The following is a 16,320-nucleotide window of genomic DNA, read 5'->3' on the forward strand; positions in this document are numbered from 1 at the left end:
ATAGCCTATGACAGCTGGTAAAATCCCCAACAGAAACGGTATGTGCGTATCAAATACAGCAGATAGCGAAAGGGCCGTAATTTTATGTCTACATAGGAATTCTTGTTAGGTCTATCAAAACTAATCTTATTGGAATTGGAAAGTATGTTGTATTAAGCTCTTTCCATGGCAGAGCATATTAGTGAGCTTCAAAGCCTGGTAATGTGGGCATTGTTCACGTGGATGCCTCTTTTATTATTAATTTTTTTTTTCATCTCGAGAGCCAAAAATATAAAAATGAAAGCCTTTCCCAGATTTGTGAGTGCCTAAATTAACTGCTGTAGTGGGTAATGAAGAAGAGGCTTTGGTATTTCCAGATAGAACTCCAAGGGTCTACCTGGACTGGCTTAAAGCTTTAAAAGGAGAAGTTAAAAATATATCTATGGTATGAGGAGGCCTAACGCTCCTATAACCAGGAATACTCACCTTTTTTATATGTTGCTGAATTAAGTCAGTACACTCAGAGTTGAATCCTGAGCATGTTCCTTTTTTAAAGTCAAACTTCATGACGTCCTTGAAAACCTGTTGCTAGTGGTTGTCAGTGCAGCTCAATGGAGGTGTAACAAAATTTTTGCTTCTCATTAGTATTTACCATACATTGAAATTTGTATGAGAATTATAAAGCCCTTAGTCCTTTCCATCACGGCAGGGATGATTTTCTCCTTAACCAAATGCGAGAGAAGTCTTCCTTTATCTCATGTTTAGGTGGCTAGGAAATCCTGATTTTGAGTTTGGTGAGCATGAAGCTGCACATTGGTATTTGAGTTTACCTGCATACCTGAAGGTAGCCATTTTCTTTAGTCACCAGTACGTACTCTTAAGAGATGGAGTCCTGTTTCCTCGTAAAAATCTCTGACAAGTCTTGTGGCAGGGACTTTTACACCCTACTGTTGATCCACCATTTGGTGGCAGTACATACCACTAAGGATCGCAAAACAGGTAAGAATGTTTAGAAGTTTTGGATGCAATAACCCACCATCTTAATTCACTATGATAGTCGGCTAACTTTAACAGTAGATAGATTCATCCCAAATAATGAGAATTTTTATGATAAAATTTATTAATTAGGTATGTAACTACTGTTAAAGTGGAAACTCATCCAGCCTCCCCACATTTTAGTGGGTGGTCAGGATGAATTCTGACAGACATAAAAATTCCAACGCCACCTGGTGGGAAACAGGTGTTTATAGACAGTCCATCCTTAACGGTGTGAAGATGTAAGCCAACTTGTAAAAGTTGGTAGTAGGTATTGAAATAACTTGTAACTTTTAAAAGTCTTAATTATTTCTATCTGAATGGTATGGATACTTTGGGACTACAGAAAGTTGATGAGGAAGCACAGGAGATAAAAATCCCAACTGTACCTGCCCAAAGTATTTAAACATTAACTGCTTTGGAGGATAAAGAATAAAAGAAATGCCCCATTGCAGGTATGTAGTCTGTGTTGTGCCCTCAGAACCACCTTAATCAGAACTGGGCAGTCCCCAGACATTGTTGAAGGTGATCACCATCTAGAGAGCTTAAAAGTTGAAGGGATTGAATCGTGAATCGGTTGTCTAGAACCAACTTCTGTGAGACCTCAGATGCCTGATTATGATCTGCCATGTCTTTACCAGCAGATGAGAATATTCCTGAGGAATTGTTGAATTACCATTCATAACCTCTTGACTTTAGCGCCTCAGTGGCGTGGTTGGTTTGGTGTTTGCTTCTCACCTCGGTGGTTGCGGGTTCGATTCTCGGCCATTCCATTGAGGAGTGAGAGATGTGTATTTCTGGTGATAGAAGTGCACTCTTGACGTGGCTCGGAAGTCACATAAAGCCGTTGATCCCGTTGCTGAATAACCACTGGTTCCATGCAACGTATTAACACCATACAAACAAACAAACATAACCTCTTGATCCTGTCCTTAGGAGGGACGTACCAACTCCTTCCTTTTCACTATGGGGAATCCATCTTACTCTAGTCTTGTGTAATGCTTTGAAGTTGACACCCCCCCCCCTTTTTTTTTCTTTTATTGATGCAAACATGGAAGCAAGGCCTTCTTCCCAGAAACTGTGCCTACTGTTGCTGGGTATGAATGTGTGTGTAGGAAGTCATTTGAGGACCCAACTCTCTTGGACATCAAGGCATGAATGTCTGTAACAAAGGGGGAATCATTTTGGTGAAGGATTAGGGGGTCTTGGAATTGGATGCCATGAAGTAGGCCAATTGTCCATGATGAAAATGGCAGCCCTCATAGCAGTGAACAGACTGCTTGGTCCTTTACTAGGACATCAGGAATGGGAGATAGTCCATGGGTTTGGTGACCCTCATTTCCACTAAGAAAAGGAAACTAAAGTATTAAAGGTTGCCACTTCTATTTTAATGCCTTTTTGTTAACTCCTTGGAACCTCACAAATAACCAGGATGGAAACATCCTAGAAAGGGAACCATCTGCTGAGCCTTACCCTACTGCCTCCCAAATCCTAATCTTCCCAGACAACAGAAAGCTAATACCATGGCTTCAGTGATACCTTAAGAGCAAAGTACTTCTGGAGTATTATCTTAAGAGTACTATAGAACTGCGTTGTGGAAGCCGGGTTCCTATGGGTAAGATCATAACCCTTACTTGTACCCTGCATTCCAGAGTGATGCTGGAAGTTCTTTAAGAATGGCAGTGAAGGGACAAGTAAGGAGTTTGTTTTAGGCCTGGCAAGGGAAGACAACATTTGTTCCTTTGAGGAGTTGCTTGGTTTTTAAAGTCATTGCTTTCCTGCTCCATCCACTGTTTAGCATTTTACTTTACCACTCCAACTCCTTTTCACTTTATTGAAGCACTCAGTGGGCAAAAGTGCCCCAGTGCTCTGCTTAACAGTTTAATTTTCTTAAGTCAGTCAGTCAGCAGAAGAAAACTTTATCGTGTATGTTTATGACCTGTACTACATCAAACATATGTTGGCATGGACTCCCCCCCCCACCCCCCCCCAAAAAAAAAAAAAAAAAAAAAAAAACCCAAAAAAAAAAAAAAAAAATGTAGGAGCCTTAGATATGTGTTGGGAATGATGTTGAAAGATTATGCTGCAAATGAGGAGGCTGCAGAGATATGGTGGCCAGTAGCTGGAAAATCAATCTATTTCATTGATTGAGATGGTTTGGATATACAGGCAGTCCCCGGGTTACGACGCTTTTCAATTATATTCATCAGACATTATTTCTAGGGTTACGACGCCTACAACGCTCATCTGGCAGATGAAATGTGACACCAAAAATTCAAAATAATCAATATTTGATTTTTTTTTTTTTTTTTTTTTTTTTTTTTTTTTTTTTTTTTGTTTTTTTTTTTGATGAAAATGCCATAAGAATGCAGTTTACATAGTTTTCTTAGGATTTTTGACGATGTTCCGGCTTACGACGATTTTCGGCTACGACGCATCTCAAGAACGGAACCCCTGTCGTAACCCGGGGACTGCCTGTAGTATGATAAGGGATGAGGGATATTTAGGAAACTAGATTTTGAAACAACTGGACAGAGGTCAGTAGGAAGGTCAAGCAATTTTTGGGAAAAATGGCAACTGAACACTGAGGCTGGGTGGTAATTAGGGAGGAGCACACTAGAGTGGAGAGAAGTAATTTAATGTTTAATCCCGTAAATGGAAAATTATTTTTTCTAAGGCATCTGTAATTGTTATATGTATGTAGTCAAGGCACTGTATAATCTTCATGTTGACTAGTACAAAATATTTACCTTCTTGGGTTTTAAAAAAGGTGAGGAATTTACAGTACATCAGGTTGATGCTATTGTGTGTATGTTGGGAAGGGAATTACATTCAAATATTTGGGATTCTGACTATTTCTTTTTTTTTTATTCTTCATTTCAGGTGACAAGGCTATCAGCAAACTTCCTTACAAGCCTTTGTTTAACAAACGATTCTATCTTGATTTGAAGGGTTACAGAGGCACAGCCAACATAACTGCTGATATACAGATTCTAGGAGGGGTAAGTAGAGAGGTCCTTCTTGTAAAGTATGTCATGATTGAAATTAAAAGCTGGAATTAAAAAAGTACAACTATAAGTACATTTTGTGAGAGTTATGGACAGAAAATCCAGTATGAAGGCTTTGGTGTTGAAGAATAATTTTTTTTTTTTTTTTTTTTTTTTTTTTTTTTTTTTTTTTTTTTTTTTTTTTTTTTTTTGTAAAATTTCCAGATTGTTGAAGAGTTCCTGAGTCGAGAGGTGAATTATGTGATCACCACAAGGGGAAGCCAGACGACAGGGGGATCCAGCAGTGAACTGCAACCATCACCTAGCACAGTTCATGCAGCTTCTCCTCACACTCCACAGCAACCCTTGTCTTCGTTACCCTCGACTTCACATGATTCACCCCTCAATATAGACTCTCCGAGAGAGGAGAGTGGAAAAAAACGTGTGGTGTGTAACTTTTTAGCAGTGTTTCACGTTTGAAAAAATTGGAAAACTTCTAGTGAGCGCTGTTATAGTAACTTGAAAATTACAAAATTAGTAGCATTTAAATTTTTTTTTTTATTTTTGCTTTTGTAGCGAACGCGAGCAGAAGTTTTGCTGGAACGTGCTTGCGTCAGACGACAAGGCACTTGTGATGTTCTTGAAAATGCCAGGCTATGGAATGTTCCAGTGTGGCCGCTAGCCAAGCTCCTGAAGTGGATAGCGCTGCTGAAAGAGGACGGGCGATACAGACCCCCACAAAAGTCAAGTGCCATAAACCATAAACACTCGTCTTCCTCGCCTAAAGTCCAGCGTCTCAAAACTCCATTTATCAAAACAGAATCTTTCAGCAGGTAAATTTTAAGATCAGTCTTTTGTTCATATTTTGTTCATATGCAGAACAAATCTTCGGTCTTAATAATAGGATAATCTTCTTGCGCCAGCTGGAAACCAATTAAAAACAATTAAAGATTGTAAAGCAAGAAATCTTTGGCATCTGGCAACTCACTTATACGAGCTGGAAGCTGATTACTGACCAGGCATAGAACCCCGTGACGTATCATTCGGTGTAGTTGCTTGCACTCTCCTTCCCAAGCCGGTTGCTTTGTTTGCCCATGATTTCTCTGTTTCAGTGTGTTTGTGTGTCTTACCATTATGTTTATCATAGTCCTCCAGTTCTTCTAGGCCTCGTTAAATGCATGTGGCCGGGCATTCAGGCATTTCCGTGCTCCAGGTTTTTGGCTTCTACCATTACATATCCCCATACTACATGCAGTAGGTGCCAGTCTAATTTTTGTACCATTACTAATCCATGCCCGGAATGTCGTTCCTGGCCTGTGTTGTAGTGGAGGTGTTCCGCAAGAAGAGGGAGCATCGTAGAGTATCTACTTGTCCTTCTTGGGAGGGTTTTTTGCCTCCTCATTTGGATGGTTCAGCATTCCCTTCTTCCAGAAGTGTTCCACGCTGCATTGGTTGTACCACTGTCTCTTCCTTTGCTTCCATCGATTCGTCGTTGGAAATGTTTTAATGTAGCTCCTCTCCCGCCGGATGTAATGTCCTTCCTGAGAGGGAGAAGGCAACGCCTTCTTCCTTTATTTCAGATTCCAAATCAAACAAGATGGCAGCTGTTTGGGTGTCTGGGCCGACAGGGTGCCCCCTCTTTGGCCGACCAGAATCTCACGATGGGAGTCCCTCTGCATTCACCCCCTCCATGCTTTTTTCGGATGCCTCCATTGACAGTTGGGCTGCTCATCTGGAAGATCTCCTTGCCTCGGGTGTTTGGAGTGCAGAGGACAAACTGCTTCACGTCAACATTTTGTAGTTGGAAACGGCTTTTCTAGGTCTGCGGGAGTTCCTTGAGAGGGGAGTGAGGAGTGGTGACAAACTCCTGTAGCTTGCATGGTTTGTTGTTTGAACCGGCAGTTTTATTTACGTTCCTGAAATGCAGTGAATCTGGTCATCTATCACTGTTTTTCATCCCGATGGCTGAGTTTTTAGATATGTGATTGTCTATTCACTCACAGGCTTTGACCCCCTACTTTAGAACTCGTTCATCTAGGAAGGGTGGTCAAGTGGGTTAAACTCCCAGCCGGTTTAGGGTACTTGTATCTCCCTCCAAGTAGAGTAAGTCTATCCTATTGTTAAGACTGAAGGTTTGTTTCGCGTATGAACAAATCACAAATTTTCAGTCAATTTGTATATTTCCTAGCTAAGAAACCCGAGATCTTACGTTTACTGCCCACCTCCAGTCACCCCTCTCTTTTCCTGGGTTTGGGAGAAAGACTGATGTGTCACAGGTTTCTATGCCTAGTTGGTGACCAGCGTCCACCTTGTATACATACGAGTTGCCAGATGCCACGGGTTCCTTGCTTTACAATCTTTGATTGTTTTTAACCAGTTTCCAGCTGGCGCAAGAAGATTAGCTTATTGTTAAGACCTCAGGTTGTTAGCTCTGGAAAATTCAAATTGATTAAAAATTTGTGATGTTTCAGGGAATCTAGGTTGCCTACAATTTTGCAGTTTGTTCCTTAATATGAAATTTTAGTGATTTCTTTTGTTTTTCTTTTCAATATAACTGCACTAGTATTTTCAACTAGACTATTAAATTCTACACTCCTTATTAAATCCATTGGATAATTATAAGTTTTGCCGCGAGATATTTAACCTATCTAGTGGTGCTTCACTGTATTGTAAGCACCATGAACATAAAAGTACGGTACAGACTTCTTGTGGAGTAATTGAATTTCTATTTAAATTATTGTAATTTTCCATTCTATTTGATTCTTGCCTTGTTCTAAGTAGACTTCCTGTTTCTATGATTTTTGAAGGAAATATTATATTTCTGGATTTTATAGTAGTTGAAATGTCCTATCATTAATGATGATGATGCTTATATTGAAACTATTTTACAGAAATAAGCTGCTAATTACTAGGGTTTGAGAATAGTTAATTGAACCTGAGATTGGTTTTGTTTCGGGTTAAATGAAGTGAAGCAGCATTTTGGGAATGAGGTATTCCGATGATAATTGAAGGAGGTGTGCCAGATTTAAATTGGACTATCTTTTGACAACTGTAGGCTGAATGTGTTCTCCCTCTCTGGAGCCACTTTTATTCCAATGAGTGTTTGTCCTTCAAGTTGTCTGTCAGTAGTATCTACTTACTGTTTTCAGGTATTATTGACACTGGACTGAAAAAATATTTTACTGTGGACTATTTAAAGGGGCCCAGTCCAGTTAGGGGGAAAAAAAATCTGGTTTTGTGATGCCTTTATTGTTTACACAAGAGACAAGGAATGTTATGTGCATAGATTTTATACCAAAAAACCATTCTAGAGATTTCTTTTCAATTAATGTAAAATTGAAAATCTACGATGTATTTCTATACTAATTGATAAATGTCATTAGACTTGTGAATACCTTCAAATAAATGAAGAAATCATTGTGAAAAACAATATTTTTCAAATATGAATTAAATATTTCCATTTCAATGTTTCCAAAATTAAAGTACTGAAATTGGATTCTGCCTTGATGCCTTGATATAAAAGAAAAACATTTTATTTTATCAGTCATGAGGTTATAGGCCTCTGTCATATAATATGTAATGAAATGGATGGAAAAGATGGATAAGTAGGCTTGTCTTTTGAAATATGAGCAGTACCATAATTACACTTTTTGATACTGATCGTAACATATCTAATAGATAACTATAAGTAGGAAGAGATAACTTAGGAAACTATAAGATTGCCTTTTTTTTTATTTATGAATTTTTTTCCACCCTTGCAAATCCCCTATTATAATATTTTGTTCATGAAACTTACCTGTCAGATATATATATAGCTGTATTTTTCCGAATCCGACAGAAATTTAAACACTTACGACACACGCAGTGGGAGTCAGGTGGTTAGTACCCATTCCCGCCGCTGGGAGGCGGGTATCAGGAATCATTCCCATTTTCTATTCATAATTTTTCTGTCGCCGGTGCTGGAAACACCTGTTTGCAGCACCTCCGTCCAGATTTTGGAAACTTACTAGCTACTTGAGTATCCCTTTTGATTTTTCTTTGGTATCTGAATTGGATCGGTGGCTTGGCACACGTTGACTTTGGTTTGATTTGAATTTGGTATTGATTTTTCTTTGATCAAGATGTCAGGGTCTAGTTCTGCTAGCGCTAGATTTTGTTCCATGTCTGAATGTAGAGGTAGGCTACTGAAAGCTTCAGTAGACCCACATTCTGTTTGTAAAGTTTGCAGGGGGAATGAATGTACGTTTGAAAGTCGTTGTAAGGAGTGTGAAAGACTAACAGAGTCGGAATGGAAGGCGTATGAAACCTATCTTAAGAAACTTGAGCGAGATAGGTTAAGGAGGTCTTCCTCCAGGAGTGTTTCAGGTAGGCAAGATTTAAATTATTCTCCTGCTAACCCTCTTTCTGTAGATTATGCTCCTACCCCTGTAGTGTTGCCTCCGGCCCCTGAGACAGTGTCGGTAGAAGGTAATACATTATCGCTAATTCTTGAGTCGATTCGTAACTTAGAATCAAAAGTGTTAGCTCTGGAGAGCAAAAGTGAAGAGAAGTGCAGTGAAAGTGCCCCTTGTGTAGTGGAGGGTGCGTCAGATCGGCCTCATTCCGCCTCTAGACCTAGACCTCTGCTTGACTCCCAGATTACGGGGAGAGAGCATGTCGAAAGTCGAAGGAGGGTTACGAGGAACCCCCACCGATCTGGCGTGCCTTCGGCAGCTTCTGACGAACATACCCAGACTGCCAAGGAGCGTGTGCGCGTGCACGTCTTCTCAAGGAGTGCTTTTCTTCTTCTGAAGCTTCCTCCCCGCGCAAGGGGTGGAGCTCTCATACCGCATCACGTCCGCTGAAAAGGACGGCTCGCGTGCGGGACGCTTCACGTCCAAGTTGTTCTCCGGAACTTTGCTCGTCGCCCGATAGTGCGTTTGCTGCTTTTCCTCCGCAGAAGAAGCGTAAGGATTATTCGGAGGCGGAGTCTTCCCTAGATGTTTTTCTTTTCGAGCGCCGCAGTCGCTCTAAGGTGCGTGAAGCGGCGGTTCCTGGGAGTAGCAAGAAGGCGTCCCCTCGCCACTCTCCTGCTCACAGGATCAGCCCCTCCCCAGAAAAGGAGGCTTCACCTACAAGCAAGATTCTCCAGTCTCTTCAGCAGCAACTTCGAGATGTTTTTCCTTCGAGAGAGACTGTTCCACGTCGCCGTAAGAAGGATGACAATCTTCCTGTGAAGAGGTCGAGGCGTTCTCCCTCTCCCTCTCCTCGCTCGTCTCTCTCTCCGTTTGAGTCTCCCTCTAGAGTTCGTTCTGCTCCCCAGCAACTTTCTAGAGGAGGCGAGAAATTAGTTTCTCGCTCTCGTGAAGCGGTTGTTTCCGCTGCTACGAAACTTGTGGATAAGAAGCGAGTTTCTTTAGATGCCGACGCGCTTCTGTGAAAGTCAAACGCGCTTTAGTGGACGCCGAACGTGACTCGGTGCAAGTTTCGCGAGCGCCAGTGGACGCTCAGCGAGTTTTAGTGGACGCTCGGCGTGCACCAGTGGAAACGCTTCGGCGCGCATCAGTGGACGCTCGGCGCGCACCAGTGGACGCTCAGCGCGCACAAGTGGACGCCAGGTGTACACCTGCGGCGTTTGAGCGCGCTTCTGTCGGCGCCAGTAGATTGGCTTCGGACGCCAAACGCGCGCCTACGGACGTCAGTTTTCCACTTCCGCAAGCACAAGCGGAGGCGGGAACTCTTCCTGTTCGCGTTCTTTCTCTTTTGAGAAAGCTCGGGACTCTTCTTTACTTCCTCCGACTTCTCCAGTTCTGAGGAAGTTAGTGACGCTTTCGTCGAAGTGGACGAAGAACAGCAGTTGGCTCCAGTTTCGACGGACTACAAGGTTTTGACTCGTTTACTTCAGTCAGTCTTTGCAGACACTTTCCAACCTGAAGCTCCACGTACTCCTCCCTCTCAGTTTTCGTCTTCCAAAGCTGCTAAGATCTCGGGCTTTGTGAGAATGAAGAAGTCGCTTTCTACGAAGCAAGCTTTTAGAAAGGTCCATGATTGGATGGAAAAGAGGAAAGCTTCGGGCAAGACCTCTTTCGCTTTACCACCTTCAAGACTCGGTGGCAAAGCTGGTATGTGGTATGAGACGGGAGAAAACGTCGGAGTCAAGCTTCCAGCCTCAGCTCAAGGAGACTTTGGTAGCATTGTAGACGCCACCAGAAGATCTTTTTTGTCTTCCTCGAAGGTCTCGTGGACACATAGCGAGTTAGACTTTCACCTTAAAGGCCTCTTCAGGACACTAGAGGTCTTTAATTTTCTTGACTGGTGCCTGGGAGTATTGGATGCCAGGTCCAGGAGTTCTGATTCCATCAGTCTGGGGGAGCTGTCCAGTGTATTGTCTTGCATGGACAAGGCCGTCAGGGATGGTTCTGAGGAATTGGCTGCTCATTTCAGCACGGGACTGCTTAAGAAAAGAGCACTTTTTGCAATTTTACTGCAAAGTCGGTCTCACCAGCGCAAAAAGCGGATCTTCTTTTCGCTCCTTTCAGAACATCTCTTCCCCCAGTCTATGGTAAAGGACATAGCTGCTAGTCTCCAGGAGAAAGCAACTCAAGACCTTCTGGCACAGTCTTCTAGGAAGCCTGCTACTTCTTCGTCTTCTGGGTCCTCTGCTTTGAAGAAGTCGAAGCCCTTTCGATCCGCTTCTTCCTCGAAGCCAGCCCCTCGAGGAAGAGGCTCTTTCAGAGGCAAGACTCCCGCTCCTTCCAAGAGCAAGAAGTGAGAGGGAAGTCCTTCAGACACCGGTAGGAGCCAGGCTTCTACATTTCGCGAAAGCTTGGGAAGAGAGAGGTGCCGACGCTTGGTCTCTGGACATCGTCAAGAAGGGGTACAGAATTCCTTTCCTGATGTTACCCCGCTGTCTTCGACACCAAAGGATTTGTCTCCGTCGTATCAGGGAGAAAAGCAGAAAGTGCTTCACGATCTACTAGATCAAATGATCGAGAAGCAGGCAGTGGAACAGGTCTTCGACCGGAGTTCTCCGGGGTTTTACAACCGTCTGTTCCTAGTGCCGAAGCAGTCAGGGGGGTGGCGCCCCGTTCTGGATGTCAGCAGTCTAAATCGCTTCGTTACCAAGCAGAAGTTCAAGATGGAGACACCTCAATCCGTGCTTGCAGCTTAAGACCAGGGGATTGGATGGTCTCGTTAGACCTTCAGGACGCATACTTTCACGTCCCCATCCATCCCCGATCAAGGAAATACCTGCGGTTTGTCCTGAAAGGGAAGATTTTCCAATTCAGGGCACTCTGCTTCGGTCTCAGCACGGCGCCGATGGTGTTCACCGTTCTTATGAAGAACGTTGCGAGGTGCCTCCATCTTGCGGAAATAAGGATCTCTCTCTACCTAGACGACTGGCTTATTCGAGCCTCATCGCAAGACAGGTGTCTGAAGGACCTTCACACGACTCTGTCGTTTGCGAAGTCCCTGGGACTTCTGGTGAATCTCGAGACGTCGCATCTGGACTCCTTCTCAATCCTTAGTCTATCTGGGGATTCAGATGGACTCAGTGGCTTTTCGGGCTTTTCCGTACCCAGAGGGGCGACAACTTCAATGCCTGGACAAAGTGTCGGCCTTTCTAGGGAAGGAAACATGCTCGGTGAGGGAATGGATGAGTCTGCTGGGGACCATTTCCTCACTGGAGAAGTTTGTTTCTCTGGGAAGGTTGCACCTCCGACCACTTCAGTTCTTCCTCTCAAGCAATTGGTCACGCAAACAGGATCTAGAAGAGGTCTTGTTTTTGACGGAAGAAGTGAAAAAGCACCTCAAATGGTGGTTGGATCCAAAGAAGCTTGCGGAAGGACTTTCGCTCAAGCTTCGGAACCCCGACCTAGTGTTGTTCTCCGACGCGTCCTCCTCCACGGGTTGGGGTGGGGAGCAACACTGGGAGGGAGAGAAGTGTCAGGCACCTGGAGAGGGGAACAGGTGTCCTGGCACATCAACCTAAAAGAACTCTCAGCGGTTTACCTCGCTCTAAGGTTCTTCGAGGAGGAAGTCTCCAGCAAAGTGGTTCAGATAAACTCGGACAACACACAGCCTTGGCATACCTCAGGAAACAGGGGGGAACTCACTCTCATTCTCTGTTCGTCATCGCGAGGAATATCCTGATTTGGGCGAAGTCGCAAAAACGTTACGATTCTGACAAGGCTTTGATAGGTCAGGCGTGGAAAAATACGCTGCGTAGCGGACCTTCTCAGTCGGCAAGGACAGCTTCTGCCGACGGAATGGACCCTTCATCAGGAAGTATGCCAGGCGCTATGGAAGCTGTGGGGACGTCCTCATGTGGACGTTTTCGCAACTTCCCGAACGAAGAGACTTCCGCTGTATTGCTCCCAGTTCTGGACCCGGGAGCAGTGGCATAGACGCCCTACTATGGAATTGGTCGGGACTAGACATTTACGCTTTTTCCCCATTCAAAATCCTCGGGGAAGTAATGAGAAGTTCGCTGCGCAGAAGGACGAGAATGACCCTCATCGCCCCCATTCTGGCCAGCGGCCGACTGGTTCACGGAGGTGATGTCCTTCCTAGTAGACTTTCCGAGGACTCTGCCCCTAAGGAAACAAGCTCTACTCAGACAGCCCCACTTCGAGAGGTACCACAAAAACCTCCCCGCTCTGAGTCTGACTGCGTTCAGACTATCAAGAAGTTGGCCAGAGCGAGGGGTTTTTCAAGACCTGTGGCAACGGCGATTGCCACCGCAAGGAGGCCCTCCTCAATCGCAGTTTACCAATCAAAGTGGGCTGTCTTTAGAAGTTGGTGCAGAAGGAAGGGCATTTCCTCCACCTCAACCTCTGTGAGCCAGATAGCAGATTTCCTTCTTCACCTTAGGAAAGAAGCGAAACTAGCCGTTCCCACGATTAAAGGCTACAGAAGCGTGCTTTCTGGTGCTTCAGACATAGAGGACTCGACTTAGCGAATGATAGAGACATTCATGATCTCATTATATTCATTTGAGACTGTGAAAGAAGTTCCTCCAACCTAAAACAGTACCATCGGTGGAAGCTTAGACCAGTGGAGTACTGAAGTTTCTCATGTCGAGTCAATTTGAACCGCTCCATTTAGCCTCGCTTAGGAATCTTACTAAGAAGACCATTTTCCTAACCGCTCTGGCGACGGCGAAGAGGGTTAGCGAAATTCAAGTCATAAGCAAGCATATTGGGTTCAAGGATCATAGTGCAGTTTGTTCCTTAAGTCCTACGTTCTTAGCAAAGAACGAGAACCCTTCCAACCCTTGGCCGAGAACGTTCGAGATCAAGGGGTTGTCGGAGCTAGTGGGACCTGAAGCTGAGAGAGTCCTGTGTCCTGTCAGGGCTCTCAAGTTTTATTTGCAGAGAAACCAGAGCATGCAGAGGTTCTTCGGAGAACTTGTGGTGCTCTGTGAAAAAACCAGATCTTCCGATGTCGAAGAATGCACTGGCGTTCTTCTTAAGAAGTACGGTTAAGGAAGCCCATGAAAAGTGTAGTGAAAGTGACATGGAGCTTCTGAAAGTGAAAGACCACGAGTTGAGGGCTATTGCTACTTCGGTGGCTTTTCACAAAAATATGGCAATCAAAGACATTTTGGGCGCCACTTATTGGCGAAGCAATTCGTGTTCGCTTCCACACTACCTGCGGGAGGTGAAAGCAACATACGAAAATTGTTACTCGCTCGGACCATACGTCGCTGCAGACACTGTTTTGGGGGCAGGAGGTAGCGCTCATCCTATCCTTTAATGGTTTAGGGGAGTTTTTAACTTGTGTTATGGTTGTGGGGTTGACCGCCTGCGGCGGATCTCCCTTCCATTAGCTTAGTCTATGTGGGATACTTTTGGTAGGCTACGCCAGGTGGTTTGGTTTTTACTTCGTTGCCCTCATTTGTATGGTCAATGGTCTAGTCACGTCGTGGTCTCGCCCCTGTTGACAGATCATCTGGAGTGCACCAGCTATATAGGTCTCTACCTCGCTGGCAACTCTAGTAGCACAAGCAGACTTACGCGGCAGTAACCACGAAGTCAGCCATGCTAACAGGTAAGGAATCAAGATATCAATTATCTGCATATATATGTTTCCTAAAATCTTCTATTCTGTCTACTCCCACCACCAAAGGTGGGATTCAGCTATATATATATCTGACAGGTAAGTTTCATGAACAAAACATGATATTGTAATGATACAATTAAGTTTGTTCATACTTACCTGGCAGATATATATAATCAAGTACCCACCCACCTCCCCTCAGGAGACAGTGGAAATAAAAAAATTATCTGAATAGAAAATGGGAATGATTCCTGATACCGCCTCCCAGCGGCGGGAATGGGTACTAACCACCTGACTCCCACTGCGTGTGTCGTAAGTGTTTAAATTTCTGTCGGATTCGGAAAAATTAACAGCTATTATAAATATCTGCCAGGTAAGTATGAACAAACTTAATTGTATCATTTCTTCTTCGTTCCTAGCTTCTTAAAAAACCCATTTTTATTATGGGGTCGCCATTACGAATGAGTCGTCTCCATCGATTTCTGTCTTTGTGCCTCGTTCTCATTTATACCTTTCAATTCCATATCTTCCCTTACACAATCACGCCATCTCTTTCTTGGTCTTCCCTTCTTCCTTCTACCCTGCACTTCCATTTCCATCGTATGTCCTTCCAACATGACGTTCCTCCTTCGTAACAGGTGTCCATACCATCGAAGCCTTCCTTCCTGTATTTTCTTCGATATTTCAGCTACCTTTGTTGATCCTCTTATATACTCATTTCTAATCCTATCTTCCCTAGTTACTCCTGACATCCATCTCAACATTCTCATTTCTGCTACATCCATCTCTTCTCCTCTGTTTTCCTCATACTTGCCGTTTCTGTTCCATATAACATTGCTGGTCTGACCACCGTCCTATGGAACTTTCCTTTCAATTTCAGAGGGACCTTGCTTCGTCACAGAGTACCCCTGATGCAGACCTCCAATTATTCCATCCTGCCTGAATTCGGTGTCTCACCTCTTGGTCCATGGCTTCTTCCACTATCCTCCAATACGGACCCTAAGTACTTGAACTTCTGTACTTTCTTTATTTCTTCCCCACCCAATCTTATGCTACTTCCAGTGTCCTCAGTAATACTAGAACACATATATTCGGTTTTTGATCTGCTTATTCTCATTCCTCTTTCCTCAAGTGCTGCTCTCCACCTCTCCAACCTCCCCTCCAACTCCTCCTTCCCCTCTGAACACAACACAATGTCATCCGCGTATAATATGCACCATGGCACTGCTTCTCTAACATCCCGGTCATTACATCCATCACGATGTTGAAGATGAATGGGCTAATGCTGACCCCTGGTGTTAATTCCAACTCCTATCTCAAATCCATCCGTCTCTCCAACACTACTCCTCACTCTAGTATACACATTCCTGTACATCTCCTGAATAATTCTGACATACTTTTCCGGCACCATCTTCTCCCTCAGACATCTCCATATTTCTTGCCTTAGCACTCTGTCATAGGCCTTTTCAAGGTCTATGAATACCAGATGCAGGTCTCGTTGTTTTTCTCTGAATTTCTCCATTAGCTGCCTTATGCAAAATATTCCAATCCGTTGTCCCGCTTCCCTTCATAAATCCTAACTGTTCCTTCCCTACTTCTAACTTCCTCTCTCAGCCTGCTATCTATGATTCTTCTTCCAAAATCTTCAACGTGTGAGACATTAGTTTTATACCTCTATAATTACTGCATTCCTGGACATCACCTTTACCTTTAAATATAGGTATCAATATGCTTTCCGCCATTCTTCTGGTATCTTTTCCTGTTCGAATATTTTCACCATCAGATCATACAAGATGTCTACCCCTTCCTCTCCTAAGGCTTTCCAAACTTCGACTGGGATTAAGTCAGGTCCTGTTGCCTTCCCATTTCTCATTCTTTTTAAGGCTCGTATCACTTCATCCCATAGATATCCCCATTACCATTCCCATGTTTACTTGTCCATCCTCTCTTACAAGTCTTTCATTTCTTCATTTAGCAGTTGTTCGAAATACTCTTTCCATCTTTTCAGGATGTCTTCTTCCTTTTTTACGACAGTACCATTCCTATCTTTCATTTGCTTAATATGGGGTGAATGTCCTTTGTTCTTTTATTTCTTACTTTTGACAGTTTGAGCATCTTACTCAACCCTTCCTTGGTTTCCAGTTCATTATAAAACCTCTTCATATGTCCTTGCCTTAGCTTGAGCTACCACCCTTTTTACTTCTTTGTTTCTTTCTCTTAATCTTTCTCTGTCCTCCTGCAGCTGTGACTCTTCAAATCTCTTCTTTGCCTCCCTTTT

General features: G+C 43.7%; 1 protein-coding gene across 1 annotated transcript in view; it reads left to right on the forward strand.

Moving 5' to 3' along the window:
• The window catches only part of LOC135205681 (titin homolog), a 99,650-nt gene that overhangs the window by 9,602 nt on the left and 73,728 nt on the right, over nt 1–16,320 (forward strand). The window contains exons 2-4 of the mRNA XM_064236596.1: nt 3,898–4,016; nt 4,227–4,448; nt 4,578–4,834. Of these exons, the coding sequence (XP_064092666.1) occupies nt 3,898–4,016; nt 4,227–4,448; nt 4,578–4,834 (598 nt within the window). The remainder of the gene's footprint in view (nt 1–3,897; nt 4,017–4,226; nt 4,449–4,577; nt 4,835–16,320) is intronic.

The sequence above is a fragment of the Macrobrachium nipponense genome, chromosome 24, assembly GCF_015104395.2.
Source record: "Macrobrachium nipponense isolate FS-2020 chromosome 24, ASM1510439v2, whole genome shotgun sequence".
NCBI lineage: Eukaryota > Metazoa > Arthropoda > Malacostraca > Decapoda > Palaemonidae > Macrobrachium > Macrobrachium nipponense.